Source organism: Plenodomus lingam, assembly GCF_022343315.1.
Source record: "Plenodomus lingam strain CAN1 chromosome Unknown contig_18, whole genome shotgun sequence".
In the NCBI taxonomy this organism is placed as follows: Eukaryota; Fungi; Ascomycota; class Dothideomycetes; order Pleosporales; family Leptosphaeriaceae; genus Plenodomus; species Plenodomus lingam.
In genome coordinates, this window is record NW_027093935.1 from 1832930 (window position 1) to 1848953 (window position 16024).

The 16024-nt window shown below is 52.7% G+C and overlaps 8 protein-coding genes across 8 annotated transcripts; 5 read left to right on the top strand and 3 right to left on the bottom strand.

Moving 5' to 3' along the window:
• Positions 1–559: 559 nt before the first annotated feature.
• On the top strand, positions 560–2582 carry IAQ61_003997 (uncharacterized protein; the record flags this gene model as incomplete). Its single annotated transcript, XM_003837519.2, has 3 exons — positions 560–1051; positions 1099–2064; positions 2115–2582. 3 exons carry the CDS (start codon positions 560–562, stop codon positions 2355–2357), a joined length of 1701 nt encoding a protein of 566 aa, XP_003837567.1. The 3' UTR covers positions 2358–2582.
• Positions 2583–3245: 663 nt separating this feature from the next.
• IAQ61_003998 (uncharacterized protein) lies at positions 3246–4136 on the top strand (the record flags this gene model as incomplete). Its single annotated transcript, XM_066096163.1, has 4 exons — positions 3246–3261; positions 3320–3442; positions 3960–4064; positions 4129–4136. The coding sequence occupies 4 exons, from the start codon at positions 3246–3248 to the stop codon at positions 4134–4136; spliced, it is 252 nt and encodes an 83-aa protein (XP_065954039.1).
• A 156-nt stretch (positions 4137–4292) lies between these two features.
• IAQ61_003999 (uncharacterized protein) lies at positions 4293–6374 on the top strand (the record flags this gene model as incomplete). Its single annotated transcript, XM_003837520.1, has 1 exon — positions 4293–6374. One exon carries the CDS (start codon positions 4293–4295, stop codon positions 6372–6374), a length of 2082 nt encoding a protein of 693 aa, XP_003837568.1.
• A 239-nt stretch (positions 6375–6613) lies between these two features.
• IAQ61_004000 (uncharacterized protein) lies at positions 6614–8047 on the bottom strand (the record flags this gene model as incomplete). The annotated part of the gene is made up of 2 exons (XM_003837521.1): positions 6614–7873; positions 7922–8047. 2 exons carry the CDS (start codon positions 8045–8047, stop codon positions 6614–6616), a joined length of 1386 nt encoding a protein of 461 aa, XP_003837569.1.
• A 113-nt stretch (positions 8048–8160) lies between these two features.
• IAQ61_004001 (uncharacterized protein) lies at positions 8161–8636 on the bottom strand (the record flags this gene model as incomplete). The annotated part of the gene is made up of 3 exons (XM_003837522.2): positions 8161–8408; positions 8469–8535; positions 8586–8636. The coding sequence occupies 3 exons, from the start codon at positions 8634–8636 to the stop codon at positions 8161–8163; spliced, it is 366 nt and encodes a 121-aa protein (XP_003837570.2).
• A 305-nt stretch (positions 8637–8941) lies between these two features.
• Positions 8942–10299, top strand: IAQ61_004002 (uncharacterized protein). Its single transcript, XM_003837523.2, has 4 exons — positions 8942–9247; positions 9312–9519; positions 9580–9767; positions 9826–10299. Exons 1-4 carry the CDS (start codon positions 9050–9052, stop codon positions 9841–9843), a joined length of 612 nt encoding a protein of 203 aa, XP_003837571.1. The 5' UTR covers positions 8942–9049; the 3' UTR covers positions 9844–10299.
• A 321-nt stretch (positions 10300–10620) lies between these two features.
• IAQ61_004003 (uncharacterized protein) lies at positions 10621–12507 on the top strand (the record flags this gene model as incomplete). The annotated part of the gene is made up of 1 exon (XM_066096164.1): positions 10621–12507. The coding sequence occupies one exon, from the start codon at positions 10621–10623 to the stop codon at positions 12505–12507; it is 1887 nt and encodes a 628-aa protein (XP_065954040.1).
• A 322-nt stretch (positions 12508–12829) lies between these two features.
• Positions 12830–16024, bottom strand: IAQ61_004004 (uncharacterized protein; the record flags this gene model as incomplete). The annotated part of the gene is made up of 4 exons (XM_003837525.2): positions 12830–15130; positions 15303–15508; positions 15562–15739; positions 15782–16024. Coding segments are annotated over 4 exons (2928 nt in total), but the record flags the coding sequence as incomplete, so codon positions are not given.

The following is a 16024-nucleotide window of genomic DNA, read 5'->3' on the forward strand; positions in this document are numbered from 1 at the left end:
CATCATTACGCCAACTCAGTCGAGACTGCGTATTATCCAGTCCCAGCTGAACAAAGATGCAGTCCAGCACCACGGAGTGAACGTTGCCATCGTGCTATCTCCAGTCTTGGCTGAGCCTATGAAGATGCAATTATCCTAGGAATTGGTTTGTTTGTTTGTTCAGTTGTACCAAACTCTTCCATGTCACGGACAAGCCGAAAGAAGATTTCGTTCACATGCACAAAGGGTGGTGGATTGAGGGACAAGGTAGTTGGACATGTCGTCATGATGCAACACAGACCAATCATTCTTCAACCTGCCGTCTTGGATCTGAGCCGTTAAGCGTACGGGGATTAGAGCCACTGGACTAAATCTCCATCTATCTCGCGTAGATCCGTCTTTGAATAGTGTGGGCGTTACAAGATGGGATGTCTTCCCCGCTATATATCGCCTTTGTCCCACTGTGCCGGTTCAAAAAGACGACGACTGCAGCACAACCCTTCCCATCTCTAACGTGCAATCACCTGGCCGATTTTATATCAAGCCTGCTCTCGGCTTGAACTAGCCTTCTGCCCTTACTATGGATGCTCATTCCAGCGAGGACAAGTCGTCGGCCCCCCCTCCGTACGAGCAGGGACTTGATAAGAAACGCTCCAGTGCCCAGATACCTGTCTATAACAACGTGGAATTAGTCGACGAGACCGATCTATCCTTTGCAGCAATCCTCAAGGGAACTGCCGCGAATCCACTCAACACATTTGAAAAGAAGGCTGCGCTGATCAATGTTGAAATCGATAAATTTGGATTGGGAAGATATCAAATATGCATATGGTTCCTCTGCGGTTTCGGTTACTTTCTCGATCTCGCATGGTCGCAAGGTGTAGGACTTATTTCTTCCGCGATCTACCAGGAGATGGGTGTCGCGGACGACGATACTGGAACAATTTTTGCTATCGCTAACGCTGGTCTTGCGATTGGTGCTCTTACCTTCGGTTTGATGGTCGACGTCATCGGCAGGAAGTTGGCTTTCAACTTGACTTGTCTGATCACTTCAGTATTTGGACTCCTTCTCGTAAGTCTTCATTAGCATACCCTGACCTCAAGGCCAACCGACGTTAGGCTGCCCCAAAATACGATTATGCTGCTATATGCGGTATTTACTTCCTTGCCTCCCTTGGCTTAGGAGGCAATATCCCCATTGACGCCACGATTGCCCTTGAGTTTCTACCTCAGAACCGCAGGTTCTTGGTAGCCCTTCTGTCCATGTGGCAGCCTGTTGGTGTTGCGGTAGCATCTGCAATATCTTACGGTACGGCTGCCCGGTGGCGATGCGACCCTACTTTGAAGTCCTGCAGAGCCGTCACCGATGGAGAGCCATGCTGCACAGTGTCTAGCAATATGGGATGGCGCTATAATGTCATCGTACTTGGCTGCATGACATTGACTGTTTTCTTCCTCCGATACTTCGTCTTCACCTTCCACGAGTCCCCTAAATTCCTTCTCAGTCGCGGCAGGGAAGCAGAAGCTATTGAGGTCTTGCACAAGATTGCAAAGTTCAACAGAGTCGCCCTGCCTACACTTACCATGGAGATGTTTGCTGCGATTGACGAAGCAGATTCTCAACGTTCGGGGAGTGGAATGATCGCACCAGATATTCCACAAAGCACCACTGCAACCACGAAAAAGGTGCTTAGTGGGTTCGGCAAAGAAGTGAGGCGATTGAAGGGCATCTTCACAAATAAGCTCTCCTGTTTCATCTTCATCTTGCTCGCGATAGCTTACATGGGCGATTACTGGTCCTTCAATCTTGCCGGTTCCTTCCTACCAATCATTCTGTTGCGCAACAACGTCGACAACGGTCGTGGTTCTGTATCAGACACTTACTTGCAGTACATCATCATCTATACTCCCGGAATAATCGGTGCAGTCTTGGCATTGATCTCCGTGCAGATGCCTTTGCTTGGACGGAAGTGGTCGCTTGTCTTCTCGGCTGTCTGTCAGGGTCTTTCCATGGCGATGTACACACAGGTAGACAGCACTGCTGCCTTCGTCGGTCTAAATGCCCTTGAATATATCATGCAAACCGTAAGTGGCTCAATTTCGACCATCATGCGCTCGCACTAACAAAGTACCAGTACTTCAATGCTGTATTATATGCTTCTGCACCAGAGCTCTTCGATACCAGCTATCGTGGCAGCGTCAGCGGTATGCTTTCCTGTACGGGTCGTCTAGCTGGTATTGTAGCACCATATGCCGGTGCGCAATACCTCGCTGCACAGAGTTCTGGCATTCTATGGCTAGGAGCTGGTGGTATTTGGCTTTCAGCGCTGGTCATGGTATTTTTGCCCGTGGAAATGAGGAATCGGCAAATGTTTTAGATGGGTGTAAGACAAACTCTGAGACATAGATAGACCAGATAGAATTACTCACATCTCCATATGAGTATCTTCTCCTCGACAGATACCCTATGTGGACGAGCTGAATGCAAGCTGACACATGCCGGCTTTCCGATCACCACACAGCTTGCCTTTGTTCAATGATCATACGTGGACGATCGCACCAACTATATTTAGATATCGTCTGATTCATACCAATGGAGGAACGCCGCAAAATCTTCACTCGTACTCGTGTCATCACGCTGTGTTACCTAGGTAAGCGTCGTGGCTCCTGCCGCTGAACGAAACACCGTAACGATCTACCTGCAGCTTGTATGACGCTACACGTGGCGAATGAACACATTCACTTGTCAAACAACTTCTCGTACTTTAGAACGCACGGCTCCACGGACGGTCGTGATGAGTTTTTGATTCGGACCTCCCAAACCACAACATTCTTGCCACATAACTAAATGGAAACTACAGGACACACACATGAGTACCCCTCTCTTCGACAGCGCGCAGAAATTTGACGATGCTTGGGAAAAGCAACCTATTGAGTACTGCGGTGAGTAAACAACCAGGCCTGCCCTAGGGAAACGATTTGTCTTGTCATTTTTCAATTACGTTCTTCAGTTACACCATCATTTTCCCGAGAAGTGCATGACAGTACTATATTTACAGTATCGCTGCCCACCATTTCCTCGCTCAGGAACAGTCTGCATTCGATGTTGAGCAAATCGGTCGGTGAACATGACAGCCAATATGCATTGGGTGGTTGACTAGCCTTGGGTAATGTGACGACACCAGTGCTCGCCATTATGAATAGCCCTGGGAATTTGGATGTCAAGGGCTCATCTCAAAGATATGGTCACTCATAGTGCTTGAGTCATGAAAGTTGAAAACTGTGAGTTTGTCGACTGGCTGTTATCAAGCTTGGCTCCCTCACAATATTGTGCTACTAGCTGCGATGCCAGTGAAAATTCGTTCGAATGGTTCTTCGAAAGCCACAAAATATGCACTCTACACTCACCGTTTCGGCATTTTCATCATGCGACTTGTATTACATGTTGAACTACCTGTGATAGGTAAACTTATTATATTTCCACCACAGTCTTACACCCTACCTCTTCTCCATGCGGCGCATAAGCTTCGCTGGTTAGCCGTATGACTCTCAAAACTGTTAACGAGAATTATCTCTTCGGACATCTTCAAATTTCAGCGTTTTGCACATGTCATATCATATGTGTGCGTCAGAGTGATGATTACTCTGTATAACATGTTGATCAACAAGACAATAACATGTTGGAAGCAAAGAACCGCTTCTTTGACGCTCCACAATCACATTCACACCTTCGGAGTGTACGGAGGACAACTGTTACTGCATGATCTGGCATGTTCGTCTTCAGACAACCGCCGCAATCTGGTCCCCGATCTTCGTCTGCATTAGAACTCCCATACAAGTCACATTTTAAGGTCAAGTGGTACGGCTGCAGAAAGAAAAGTGCTCCCTCGTGCCCAAGTCTAGAAGACCAGCCTGGGAATTGACAAAAATGGGAGTGAGAAGCACTAGGAAGTACTGGCATATTCATTCATATTCAAAAGTGATACCTCGAGCATATCCGTTCTCGACCAACTCTGAAAGTGTCACTGTTCCGGCTGAGACATGCAAACGCAGTGCGGTGCAAAGAGCTTGGCTACATGGACTAAGTGAGTGAAAGGCTACCGCAGTCCTCGCCGAAGAGCCCTATTTGAATACTAAATTACATCATAGTTGTTTAGAAAGCTTTCCCTCTTCGCTTTATTTACCCTCGCTCACCTGCAGTTGCTTAACGACTCAACTGGGACTCACCAGAACCGAGCAAACGCATCTACGACTGCTTAGATTCTTTAACGCCACAAATCTTTTCATACTCCCCTCCATTAAACCTAGACAAAATGAAGAACACTGGCGATCGACACCATTTTCAGTTCCTTCTGTCCCGCGACTCACCACCGCCAGCGGCGCATGAGGGCGAAGCTCCTACTCCACCCTCATCGCCCGTGTTGGGGACATTCGCGCCACAGCCTGCGCCCAAAGCATCGCAACGGGCCAGGCCATATGCCCGTACGTTGTCGAGTTCCGCCCGAAAACCGATCCTGGCCCATGAGTCCCGCTGTGCGATCTGCAAACGCAAGATCCCCCGCTACTCGAAGCGCGGCCAAGTGAATCATGTCAACTCTTGCTGGTCCGCGCTAAGAGAAGCTGCGGAGACTGCGAAGACGAAGAGGCTGGCAGAGATGAATGCCATGGAGATTGCCGAGCGTGTGTTGAGTCGGGCGGGAAAGAATCCCAAGGGAGAAATGGGGGCGTTGGTCGAGGAGGTGGACGCCGCCACGGCGGATGCAGATACTGAGGCAGAGAACGAGGATCCGTTGACTGGAGTAGAGATGAACACTCTGCCAGAGGGATGCTCAGATTCTTGCTTGCCACCACCACCCAAGACTGCCCCAACGACATGTATTGTCTGCGGAGTGAAGCTGCCGGACCTTGCTCTCGATGCTCTCCTGCACCAGCGTCACTGCCTAAGAAAGGCATACCCTCCTCAATGCCCAGTCTGCCATATCAAATTTCCTCCTTCTCCAAACACTCCACTATCCACTCACACAGCCTCCTCACCTTCTATTTCTGTGGGATCTGCCAAAAAATGGACGCCAGATACCGTCCTCGAACATCTCCACTATTGTATCCGACGCGTTCCACCCGTCCAATCCGAACACCACGCCGACTTCACCGCAACACTAGCTGTCTGCGATCGCCCTTGGGCACTAGCAACGCGGATTCTCGTCCGAAGCTTCGGACCAAAGAAGAATTGGACCCTCCGTGACCATCGTCGCAGTAACAAGGACAAGCTCTTTGGCAAAGGTCTCGAAGTCGGCAAGGCTTATACGATCGCAGCTACTCCACTGAGGACTTCAACTAGCTTCATTGGCGATGCGTCTCAGAGTGATATGCAAATCACTGTACGCCTGAAGACGTGGTGCTGGACAGGCTTGAGGATTGACGCTTTCAGACGCATAGCTTTTGACAAGTTATTCGAGCGACTGGAGATGCCAATGGGGATGAATTACAACAATTGGATGAAGTTGGAGAATGTATTGACGTTTGTTATAAAGCAGCAGGAGTCACCGAAGTGTGCTTTGTGGGGGAACAAGGCTTCACGTCTTGGACTTTTCTACGGGAATGTGTCTGATGAGGAGCTTCCAGATGCGGGGTTCGAGCCTGGGAAATCTTCGATTATCGCAAGGGCTTTAGAGAGGGAGAAAACTAGAGTATTCGTGGAAAAGAAGGCGAGTGAAAAGACGGAGGAGACGAAGAGTGAGCAGAAAGCTATTCGTCCACCGCCTAGCTTCGAGCACGTCAAGATACCTCCAGCACGAGTGGATGGAACATTCACTGCGCCACACCCATCTCTGTTCAATTTCACCCCCTCCCGTCCCCATATACCCGCAACTATACCACCCCCGACACCCAGCCCCTTCCCTCGTACCCCGACACCACCAGAAATCCAAACCAGGATCGACCCCAGCTCCCTCGAATTCTTCAAGACCTTCCTCCAAACTCTCACACCCGCTTCAACCACCATCCCTCCTCAAACTCGAACCCCAGGCCCCCCAAATCCGCCCACGCCAGTCGACGGAGCACCAGTATCACTCCCCCACACACCAACGCCCGAAGACTTTGTCGCCAATTTCAAAGTCCTCTCCATAAACTCAAGCGCGAACACGGATGTAGCTTGCACGGCTACTGACATCGACCCGAGCCCGCGCACGCGTCTCGATTTTGACTATCCAAATCATCACACACCTCGGTACTCCACGGAATGCACAAAGCTATGCATTTCGGATGCTGCTCATGATCCGTTTGTTAGATTTGCGCGGAGGGTGAGGGGGGGCGATATGGCGGAGGAGGAGAGGGGGAAGCAGGATGCGGAGAGGCATGGGGATGCTGGGGAGGGTGGGGTTAGGCTTGAGGAGTGAGATGGGAGTTTGGGCTATGGTGATGAGGTTTGGTGGTGGGGTGATTGGTGGGGATGAGATTTTGCAAGGAATTCTGCCAGGGTTTGGATGAATTGATTTTTGGCGAGCAGGTACATATGATTGTGGTTGTGGATATTAACGGCTTTTGTTTGATCACACTTCCGCCTGATCATAGAGACAATTCATTCATATACACTGCTCATGATCGAGGTGCGGGATTGAATCCCATGTATCAGCTCTTACTTCCTCCTTCGTCCTCCCATTTCACTACCCTTACCTTCCACATGGCCCGTGATCTTGCGTTCAAAGAGATCGGGATGCAGGGTTCTGCCCGTCTTGTCCCTGAACCTCCAGCTCACTCTATCCCAGACCATACTGCAATCCTGCTGCAAAATGCGAGCCACAAGACGCAAGTCATCTGCTGAAAACGTGTTGTCAGGACTGACTTCAAGCTCAAGCGGAGCCGTGATGAGGTTTTGATTTGCGTTTTTGGGCGAAGTGTGCTTGAGTGGAGTCTGTGGGCTCTTCTGATGATGATGTGAGGAGGATTTGACCTTGGATGCCTTGGAGGGAGCTTTGGAGGCGGATTTAGCTGGAGATGGGTTGTTCCAATTGCCCCCGCATCCGAAGTTGTTGTTATTTTCGCCAGTTGTGGTGGGCCATGCATCCGTAGCAGCAGTATGGGTAGCTAGAGTATCCCACCCGGCGCCGGCGGTATTGCCTTCAGTTGTGTCACATCCTGGCGGTCCAGTGTTTGAAGCAGCAGCAGTACCACTGTTGTCTTGCTTTCCAGTAGCAGCTCCCGCGTCATTTCCGAATGAGTTTAGGTTGTCCCACCCGGTGTCGACTTGACCACCAGTATTGCCGGTATTCCAAGTAGTGTTTCCTCCGGTGTTGTCATTACCACTGCCCGAATTGTTGCCACCATCGCCTCCCCATCCGGTATCAGCATTGTTCTTTTTCGCGTCATTCTGTTTCCCGTTCTTCTGGCCATCTTTCGAGCCCGCATTGTTTTGATTATCGTCCCGCTTGGTTTTCCCACGACCACCTCCCTTCTTCGCCACATTGGGTTTCCAATCCTTGGGTTTGATGTTCTTGAACCGGCCTTTACACTGATCCGCACTCTTACCAACTTCGACAGCGATCGCATCCCAGGCCAAGCTGGCGTTTTCGGTCTTCAATTCCATCAATTTCGCATCCTGTTGCGGCGACCACCCATTGGTCTCAGCTCCCTTGCCTTGATCATTCTTCTCGGATTTTTTGTCATTGCCAGCTCCAGCAAATAAGTCCATCAGGCCACCTCCCGTGTCACTTCCAGGCTGCTCTGTAGCTGCCTTCTTCTTGCTTCTAGGGCCTTTTATCGACTGTTTCTCTGAGGGTACTTTGGCAAGAGTGGCTTCTGTGAGTCGTTGCCTACCTGAGCCTGTGAGCTTGCCTGTGAGCTTGCCTTTTCGACCGTCGCTAGCGGTCCACTCGACGACACCACCAGGCGTAGTGACCTACAATGTATGAATATATAGTGAGCGCAACTGTGACTCGGCACTCACCATGTGAAGTAGCGCATTGGGCTGAGGGGGGCGAGGAGGCGGGGGTGGGTCCTTGAATGGCTTGTTACTGAAACCCAAGATGTAAGCCATGGAGAGCCTCCGTGGAGTTTGATTCGGGTCAGCCATAGTAAAGGTGTGATGGAGATACTCGTGATGCACCTGTGTATCGATGTTGCGATGTGGAGACGGCAGGTGATACCGTGGATGCGGAGTCCTTGAGTGGAGAAATTGATACTTTATTAGCCATGCAGGTACGACTTTTTGGATTCGACACCGAGCAGGTCAGCGGACGACAGCAGCTCTAGTACTGGGTGTCGAATGAGGTGAGAGGGGACCTCGGGGTTGTCTTGGCATTGGCAAACGCCCTGGGCCAGTACTGGAACTTGCAGCATCGAGAAATCGCTGTAGTACATGGAACAAACAGATGATGGATTGATGACCGAAGAAGTAAACAGATCAAGGAGTAGGCAATGACAGAAAAGGCTTTCTAGCTTCCACTATAAGGAGACGCGACTGGTCATCAGTATATCCAGACAAGTCGTCCTACCTTGCCAGTACCTATGAGACAGCGTTTGGATCGACTTTGCGATGACTAAAACGTGAAGAAGGATATCCTTTGGCTGGTACTTAGTCCAATGCTAGCTCCCATAGAGACCCAGCTTACAGCTACGTTTCTCTGGATTGCATCTGCATCGTGTCTTGGTTCACAGGCCATGGCTCATGAGGGAGAGTGGCTGGAGGCATACGGTACCGGTAGACAATGCAACCAAAAAAAAAGCCAGTAAAGACGATGACTACAGGCTATACAGGGTGTTGTATGGGCACATAGATGCACTTGTGGGGAGTAAATATCAATGCTGCTACAGCAGATGGAACATGCAACCTTCTCTTGGAGAGCGAAGTCGTTTGTCTTTGGGGGTCTCCAGACGAAGGCACGGCACGGCCCGACATTCAGCCTAGCGTGTTTGTGTGCCCTTGCATGCCTGTGGTTGATCATTGCGGGCAACAGCTGTCCACTCCGTCTTCTCCGTGAAACTATAGCTTGGCACTCTCTCTCTTCCCCCCCAAAACACCAATCCTCAAACACACGACAAGACAACAGCTGCCAGCATCAGCGCCGTCCCGAAGATGATGTTCCCTTCTCTCGCCATATTCGCTGCGGCGAGCAGCCTGCTGTCCTTTGCGACGGCGCATAACATCCAGATGAAGGCCCACCAGCGCGAATGTTTCCACGAAAACTTACACAAGGACGACAAAATGACGGTCTCGTTCCAAGTTGGCGACAGAGAATTCGGGGGTAGCGGAAACCTGGAGATTGACTTTTGGGTACGTCACGGGCGCAAAGCAGAAGATTGGCAAGCAAGATGAGGGAGACTGACTGCAGGTGCAGATCGAGACACCCTCGCACAAGTTTGAAGTACACGAACGCGGTGTACCAGGCGGCGACTACTCCTTCACCGCCAAGGAAGATGGCAAATACATATACTGCTTCAACAATGAACACTGGGGCGCCAATACCAAGGAGATCTCCTTCAACGTGCACGGCATCGTCTACGTCCCCGAGTCAGAAGCGCCCCAAGATCCGCTGGAGAAGGAAGGTAAGATATATGGAATGACGTGGTGGATGGGAGAGCGTTGCATACTAATCACCGCCACAGTCCGCCAATTGTCCGAGCTCGTCTCGCAGGTCAAGGACGAGCAGAGCTACATCATTATGCGCGAGCGAACACATAGGAACACGGCCGAGAGCACCAACTCACGCATCAAGTGGTGGAGTATCTTCCAGCTCATTGTGCTGATTGGTCAGGGTGTTTTCCAAGTCTGGTGGCTAAAGCGGTTCTTCGAGGTCAGAATTGTCTTTTGCACTACATCGTCCAAGCTCCAATGCACTGACTGTATGGCAGGTCAAGCGCGTTGTATAACATCTTCTTCCTGTCATGTTGCTGGCATGCACACGGCTCTCTTTTCTTTCATAGTCAAGCATACTGGCAATTGGCGTTTGAGCGTCTCTAGGAGCGGGTTGGGGGACGAAACGATCAGGCATGGAGGACTGTGTCTCCGTTGGGTCTATTTTGGGTAAGGTTACGTTGCTTGAATCAAATCAACTTACAAAATGGCGAACAGCATCCTTCTCCCCTTCCTGACAGTGGCTACTCATATTAGAAGCAGATTCAGCTTGCTAGATCCTCGGAGCGTCACCCTTGTGTTCAGCCAAACGAGATGAATCCTGGGAAGTGGACCTGAGAGGACCACTCCTGATCAACGGACAGCCATGTGAGGAACCTTCAGAGAAAGTGGCTTCTGGATCCATCTCTCTTGACCAATCTACGGGCTACTTGTGTCTAGCGTCGTGTCTATCAACGAGCATTTTCTCAACTTTTCTCCGTGTCTTCCAAATTGCTTTTACCGTCACTGTGTCATTCCATCTCATTCGAAATCATCTCACCCTTCACTGTCACTTTGGTTGATTCGATGTGTTATCAGACGAGTAGTAGACGCCACACAGGGGTGACAGTGCGTACTATGCATGAGCCTTTCACGGTCTTGCCCTCGCGCCAAGCCTCGTACCTACCTTCACCTCGAAAGCTCGTGCTTTGGACTGCACCCCGTGCCTATATAAACAGTAAACAAGCCCCAACGTCGTCATTGAAGATCAATAACACGCAACCCATTGTTATTGACAGTCATTCTCGACAACAATGGTACCTAATCCAGATCACGACGGGATTCAAATGCGGCCACAGCGTCTGAGCACTCCAACTTCGGATGATGTTGCACTTCAGCAGGATACGCATCAGCGTAGTGCTGAGTTGCCTGATAGTGACGATGATGATGGTGCAGACTTCTCCATGCGCAGAAGGAGTGTCGGCGAGTACATGTTGCCCAATATGCTTGACTTGTCTCTGCGAGTACTGTACCAGCATACATCAGATGGAGGAGTCCCACGACCGCCCACTCCACCATGTCAAGAAGATGAAGAGTGTCGTCCGCGAGACCACGGCAATGATACGTCTCATCCATACGAATCATTGTCAGTGGGAACGCCGCGTCGACCTGGGAATGTCCATCTTCAGCCGAGGTATGCATCAGGCTCTATTCTTGCGCCTAGTGCAACCCAGAATCAAATTGATGATGCTGACCTGTCTGCACGATTACCTTCTGTTGTCGAGCCAGAGTTGCAAAGCGAGACTGGTCCGTCCCAGGCAGTCCAATCACAACCAGATAAATCTCACGAAGCACTTGTCCAGAACCGTTCGACATATGATGTGGTCGGCCGTCCTGACAAGCCAGTTGGGCCCAGGAAAACAAAGCTCAAGGCACACATGTCCATTGAAGAGGAGACTTTGGTCAAGCAAGAAATCTACCGACAGAAGGGCGAACGGAAGAGGCAACAAATCCAAGAGAGGCAAAAGCAGAAAGCGGAAGCCATGGCTGCAGAAGCTCTTTCCGAAGAAGACCGGACCGATGTAGCAGAGTCGACGTCAACGTCAGATGACGAGCAGCAGGAGAATCTTGGGGTGCAGAGTACCTTTGAAGATTGTCCGCTTCCGACACGGACACCTTATCGGTGGGAAGGAGGCGGCATGCTCATGTATTCCTCCAGAGCTGGAACTTCCCTAGGTGGCTACAGATCGCAGGCTCCACTCCAAGACGGCACCGCAGTGTCCTCGTACTACGATACCCAACACGACCACCACTATCCCAGCGCCCACGTCCCCAATACCACCCATCAAAGAACCCCCTACATCTGCGCCTTCCCCCTCTTCACCCCCACTCCCCCTCTGGCACCCACCCACCAGCCTTTGTACGCAAACCCCACCCCCCCACATCACCACCCATACTTCAACCTCGCCGCAGAACCCATCCCAACCGACTACCCAGACTACAAACACGACATCACCCTCTACGCCCTCAATCCCGCACACAACTTCCCCTACGCCCAATCCTTCCTCGACGCCCTCCTCTCCACCACCCTAAAAGCGTATAAATGGCACGCCCACTCCTCGCGCGGCTTCATCCAACACGGCACCCACCTCTCCCTGCTCGTCTTGCACAACGCTGCAAACCCTTTTTCAGACGCCACAGTTTCCCCTTTCTCTTCCCCATTCAGTCCCACAACTCCACCAATAACAACAACAACAACCATAGGCGTCTACGGCCGCTACTGGTACACACACCAGGATATCCACTGGATCACACTCTCGCCATCAATCCCGCACATTCTCCACCTCGCACAATCATCTGGCGTCCTAGCCCACGCACACACTTGGTCGTGTAGCGACACGCACCCCGCCCGCCGCCGGTTTCACCGCGCGTATTGGCTTGCAGCGCGTATGTTGCCGTTGGGGGGGCTGTTGGGGCGTGCGGTGTGTGAGGGGGATATTGATGATGAGGGGATGGGGGAGGGGGAGGAGGAGGTAGGGGGCGGGGCGTTGCAGAGTGCGTGGGATGAGGGGGTTACGGGGTTTACGGTTGAGGAGGCCGGGTGGTTGTGGGAGCGGTTGGAGGATGAGGCGCGGAGGGTTGAGGGGGTGGGGTGGAGGGAGCATGTTTTTACGGGGGGCAGTGGGATGGAGGGGGGGTGAGTGGGGGGTATCAATGTATGATGGGGATTGGAATAGGCGAGGAAAGCAATGTAGAAGGGGAAATTAGAATGGTAGTAATTGGGGATGTGGGGATGGTAGTCTGGCTTAGTAATAGACTATGATACAGTAATGCCGTACTGCATCCTCCCTCTCTCTTCCCTTTCTCCTCTTATCCGTCCCTCCCAGAAAAACGCACTCGACTCAGAGTGTTCAAGTTTCAAATCAAGCCAAGAGACATCATTACCCAGTGGATACCACCCTGTCTGAATAATACAATCACCTTTCGAGAACAAAACAACCTCTCTCACAGAATAATACAGCCTCACTCCCCCCCACCCCCACCACCCTCCTCCCCTCCCTCGCCCTCCTTCCTCCTCGCCCTCCCCTTGCCCCTCCTCTTCTTCCCCCCACCGCCCTCCACCACGGGCGGCGCCTCGCGAACCCAGCGCGCAATAGCCTCTGCGCGATCCGTCGAAATTGGGTATTCGCGAGCGTCGTCTTGGGCCCAGCGCTTGGGTTGTGGTTGTGGTTGCGGTTGGGTGGGAGTTGGAGTTTGGGTATGCGTTTGTGTTTGCGATTGGGTGTGGGCTTGGCTTTGTGTTGGAGCAGAGGGTGAGGGGGGTGGGGCTGATGTTGATGGTGGAACAGGAGAAGGAGGATGTGTATGAGAGTTTGCATGGGAATTCGAATTCAAATGCAGACTCGCCAACCTAGCTGCATCTTCATCCTCTCTAAATCTGCGTTCACGGGCCCGGACAGCGCGTTGGAAGGACTCCTCGTCTACGACGCGCTCATCCGCCAATGCATCCAAAATGGCTTCGTGCTTCTGGCGGTCGCGCTTCTGGGTCTCGGTTTCGGGAACGGATGTATTCGCTGTGGAGGTGGAGGAGGAGGGGGATGTTGAAGAGGCGGTGGTGCTACCAGTTCCGTTCCTGTTTCTTGTGAGGTCAGTGTTTGCAGGGTGCGATTTGGCATGCTGCCCAGGTAAAGGGGCGGGACGGCAAAGCGTCTCCCACGAGGTGCCGAGGCCGATCCAGTTGCCTGCTCGGCGGAGGACTTCGATCCAGTCTGCACGTGCGGGGGAGCGGGCGGCGAGGAAGATGGGGTAGCCATCACAGATGCGGGCTAAACGGGCGGCGTTGTGTGCGTGGCGCATGTGTTCTTTTGGGGGTGTTTGGACGAGGGCGTGGCAGAGGAGGAGCGAGTGTAAGGCGTCGGTGAGGAGGGGATGGTAAGTTATGCTTTCGTGGGATTCAGCAAAGGCCGCTGCTGCTGCGGCAGAGGCCGAGGTTGTTGACGAGGTTGGGGGTGGCGGGTACGGTGGCAGAGAAGCAGGAGGCAATGGGGAGAAGAGCGAGGAGACAGTGTGGATTTCTGGTGGAGGCAGTTTGGGCCATGAGGAGCGATCTGATGATGTTTGGGTTTGTTGACGTCGATGGGGGACTAGGGCGTCGGAGGAAGACGAAGCGGAGGTGTCGGAGGATTCGAGGAGGCGATTCAGGTTTGGTTTCATCTTGTCCGAAGCAGAGCGGGAAGTGTGATCATGGCCGTTGGTTCCTAGTCGACAAAGGAAGTCGTCTGCAACGTCGGCCGAGATACCAGGTGTGTAGTCGAAATGGGAGAGGAAAGCGGTGTAGTCTCGAATGGCCCGTTTCGCGTTCTGGCGGACTTGCTTGCGGGCTTCGGCACGGACTCTGTTGCCTTCCCTCTCCTCTGGCGTTTCGGGGGCGACTTCGAGGCCGGCTTCCGTTTGCGCTTCCCTTGTTGCCTTTGCTTCTTCTGCTTCGCGAAGGCCGTCGAGGGCTGCGTGGACGTGTTGGTAGGCCATGGTAAAGTAGACTCCTGCTCGGTGGAACAAGAGCTGTGTCTCGAGCGAACTCGGCTGGTCTTCTTCTGCTATCTTGGCTTCGTGTCTCCAGTCGCGGCCATGTTGGTCCTGGTAAGTCTTTGCAAGCACCAATTGATCCTTGCCCGCCCGATGCTGTGCCATAAGATAGCGAGCGGTGCTCAGGGCGTCGCTCAAGTCTTTTGCGGCATTGCTGTAGTCTTCCTTGAAGATGCGCGTCAATGCGCGGGTGCGCAGGGGACTTCCGTCGTGCGGCCGTTCGGCTATGATGTCGTTCAAGGTGTCGAGCGGGGTGCATTGGGCCATCATGCGGCTGGGAATCTTCTCGTGGAAGAAGTGGACGTATTTGGCATCTGGGTTCGTGGGGTCGCGCTGCAGGACCAATTGCGCCACGTCCTCGAGGGTGCTTGCGCTCTGCATCGTGGCCACGCTCGCGGCGATTTCGTCCAGGTGGTAGGCCTGGCTCAACTTGGCGGTGGCCAGTTCTCGCATGCGATGCTTGCGCTCCCTGCTCAGCTTCGAGGTGCCTCCACCATAGCCTATGCCCAAGGCGGCCGCGTGCCCCAAGAGGTGGTGATGGTGGTGGTTGCCGCCATGCAGACTGCTGTTCAGGGCGGCGGCCGTCAGTCCAGAGGTGGCGCGCACAGCCAGATTGGTGGCCTCATCGACGGCCTTGCGTATCTTGAGTAGATCGTACAGGACGGCGGGGTCAATCGGGTGGGGGCGTGGCGAGAGATAGTTGCTGTGCGCCAGGCTCTCGAGCACCTCGGGCGGCAACTGCAGCCATGGGCCGTGGAAGGAGGAAATGTATCGCCAATGCCTGCAGTCCCCCCACGCTGGTCAGCCCATGAACTCTGTCCACACCGGGCAAAGAAGACGGAAAAATAAAGTGGAAATCAAAACAGGGGAAGACAACAGCGGGGCACGTTGTACCCGCCCAGAAACTCACTTGTTGCGACAGATGATGAGCGGCGCCGACGTCGTCGAGGGTTGCTCGTTTGCCGCCTTCTTCGCCGTCGCGGCGCCAACCTGGGCAGATGAGGAGGAAGCATGCGAGGTAGTGTTGCCGCTGGGGATGCTGGTGCTGGTGCTGGTGCTGGTGCTGGTGCTGGTGCTCTTTTTGCGCACCATGTTTCAGCTGGATTGGACCGGCGACTGGTCACGGGGAGGGAAGGAGAAAGCAAGAAAAAAAATAAAAATCAACAAACGGGCTGAAAGCTGGATGTCAGGATCCAAAGGGAAACCCTCCAAGCTTTCTTCTCCCGCGATCGCGCGCCTTTGTTGTTCGTGCCTTCTTCCCCGAGTTCCGACGTCGACAAATTTCGGCTTGGCGTTGGCGGAGAACGGAGGCGGAGAACGGAGACGGGGCGAGGGCTGAAATGGTGCCTAGGGAAGGTAGGTAGAATTCCGTCCAAGGCAGAGACTCACTCCAAGAGACTCTATCCCCAAGCATGACAAGACTAGGTCAGCCCTCTCTCCCCCCATCATGCTCGTCTTGCTCTCCTTCTTCTTCTTCTTCTTCTTCTTCTCCTTCTTCTTCTTCTTCTTCTTCTCCTTCTTCTTCTCCTTCTTCTCCTTCTTCTTCTTCTTCTTCTCCTTCTTCTTCTTCTCTCTCAGCTCTTCGTCTTCTTCCTCCTCTGCTGGTTCATATTGGAACTTGAACACAGGAAC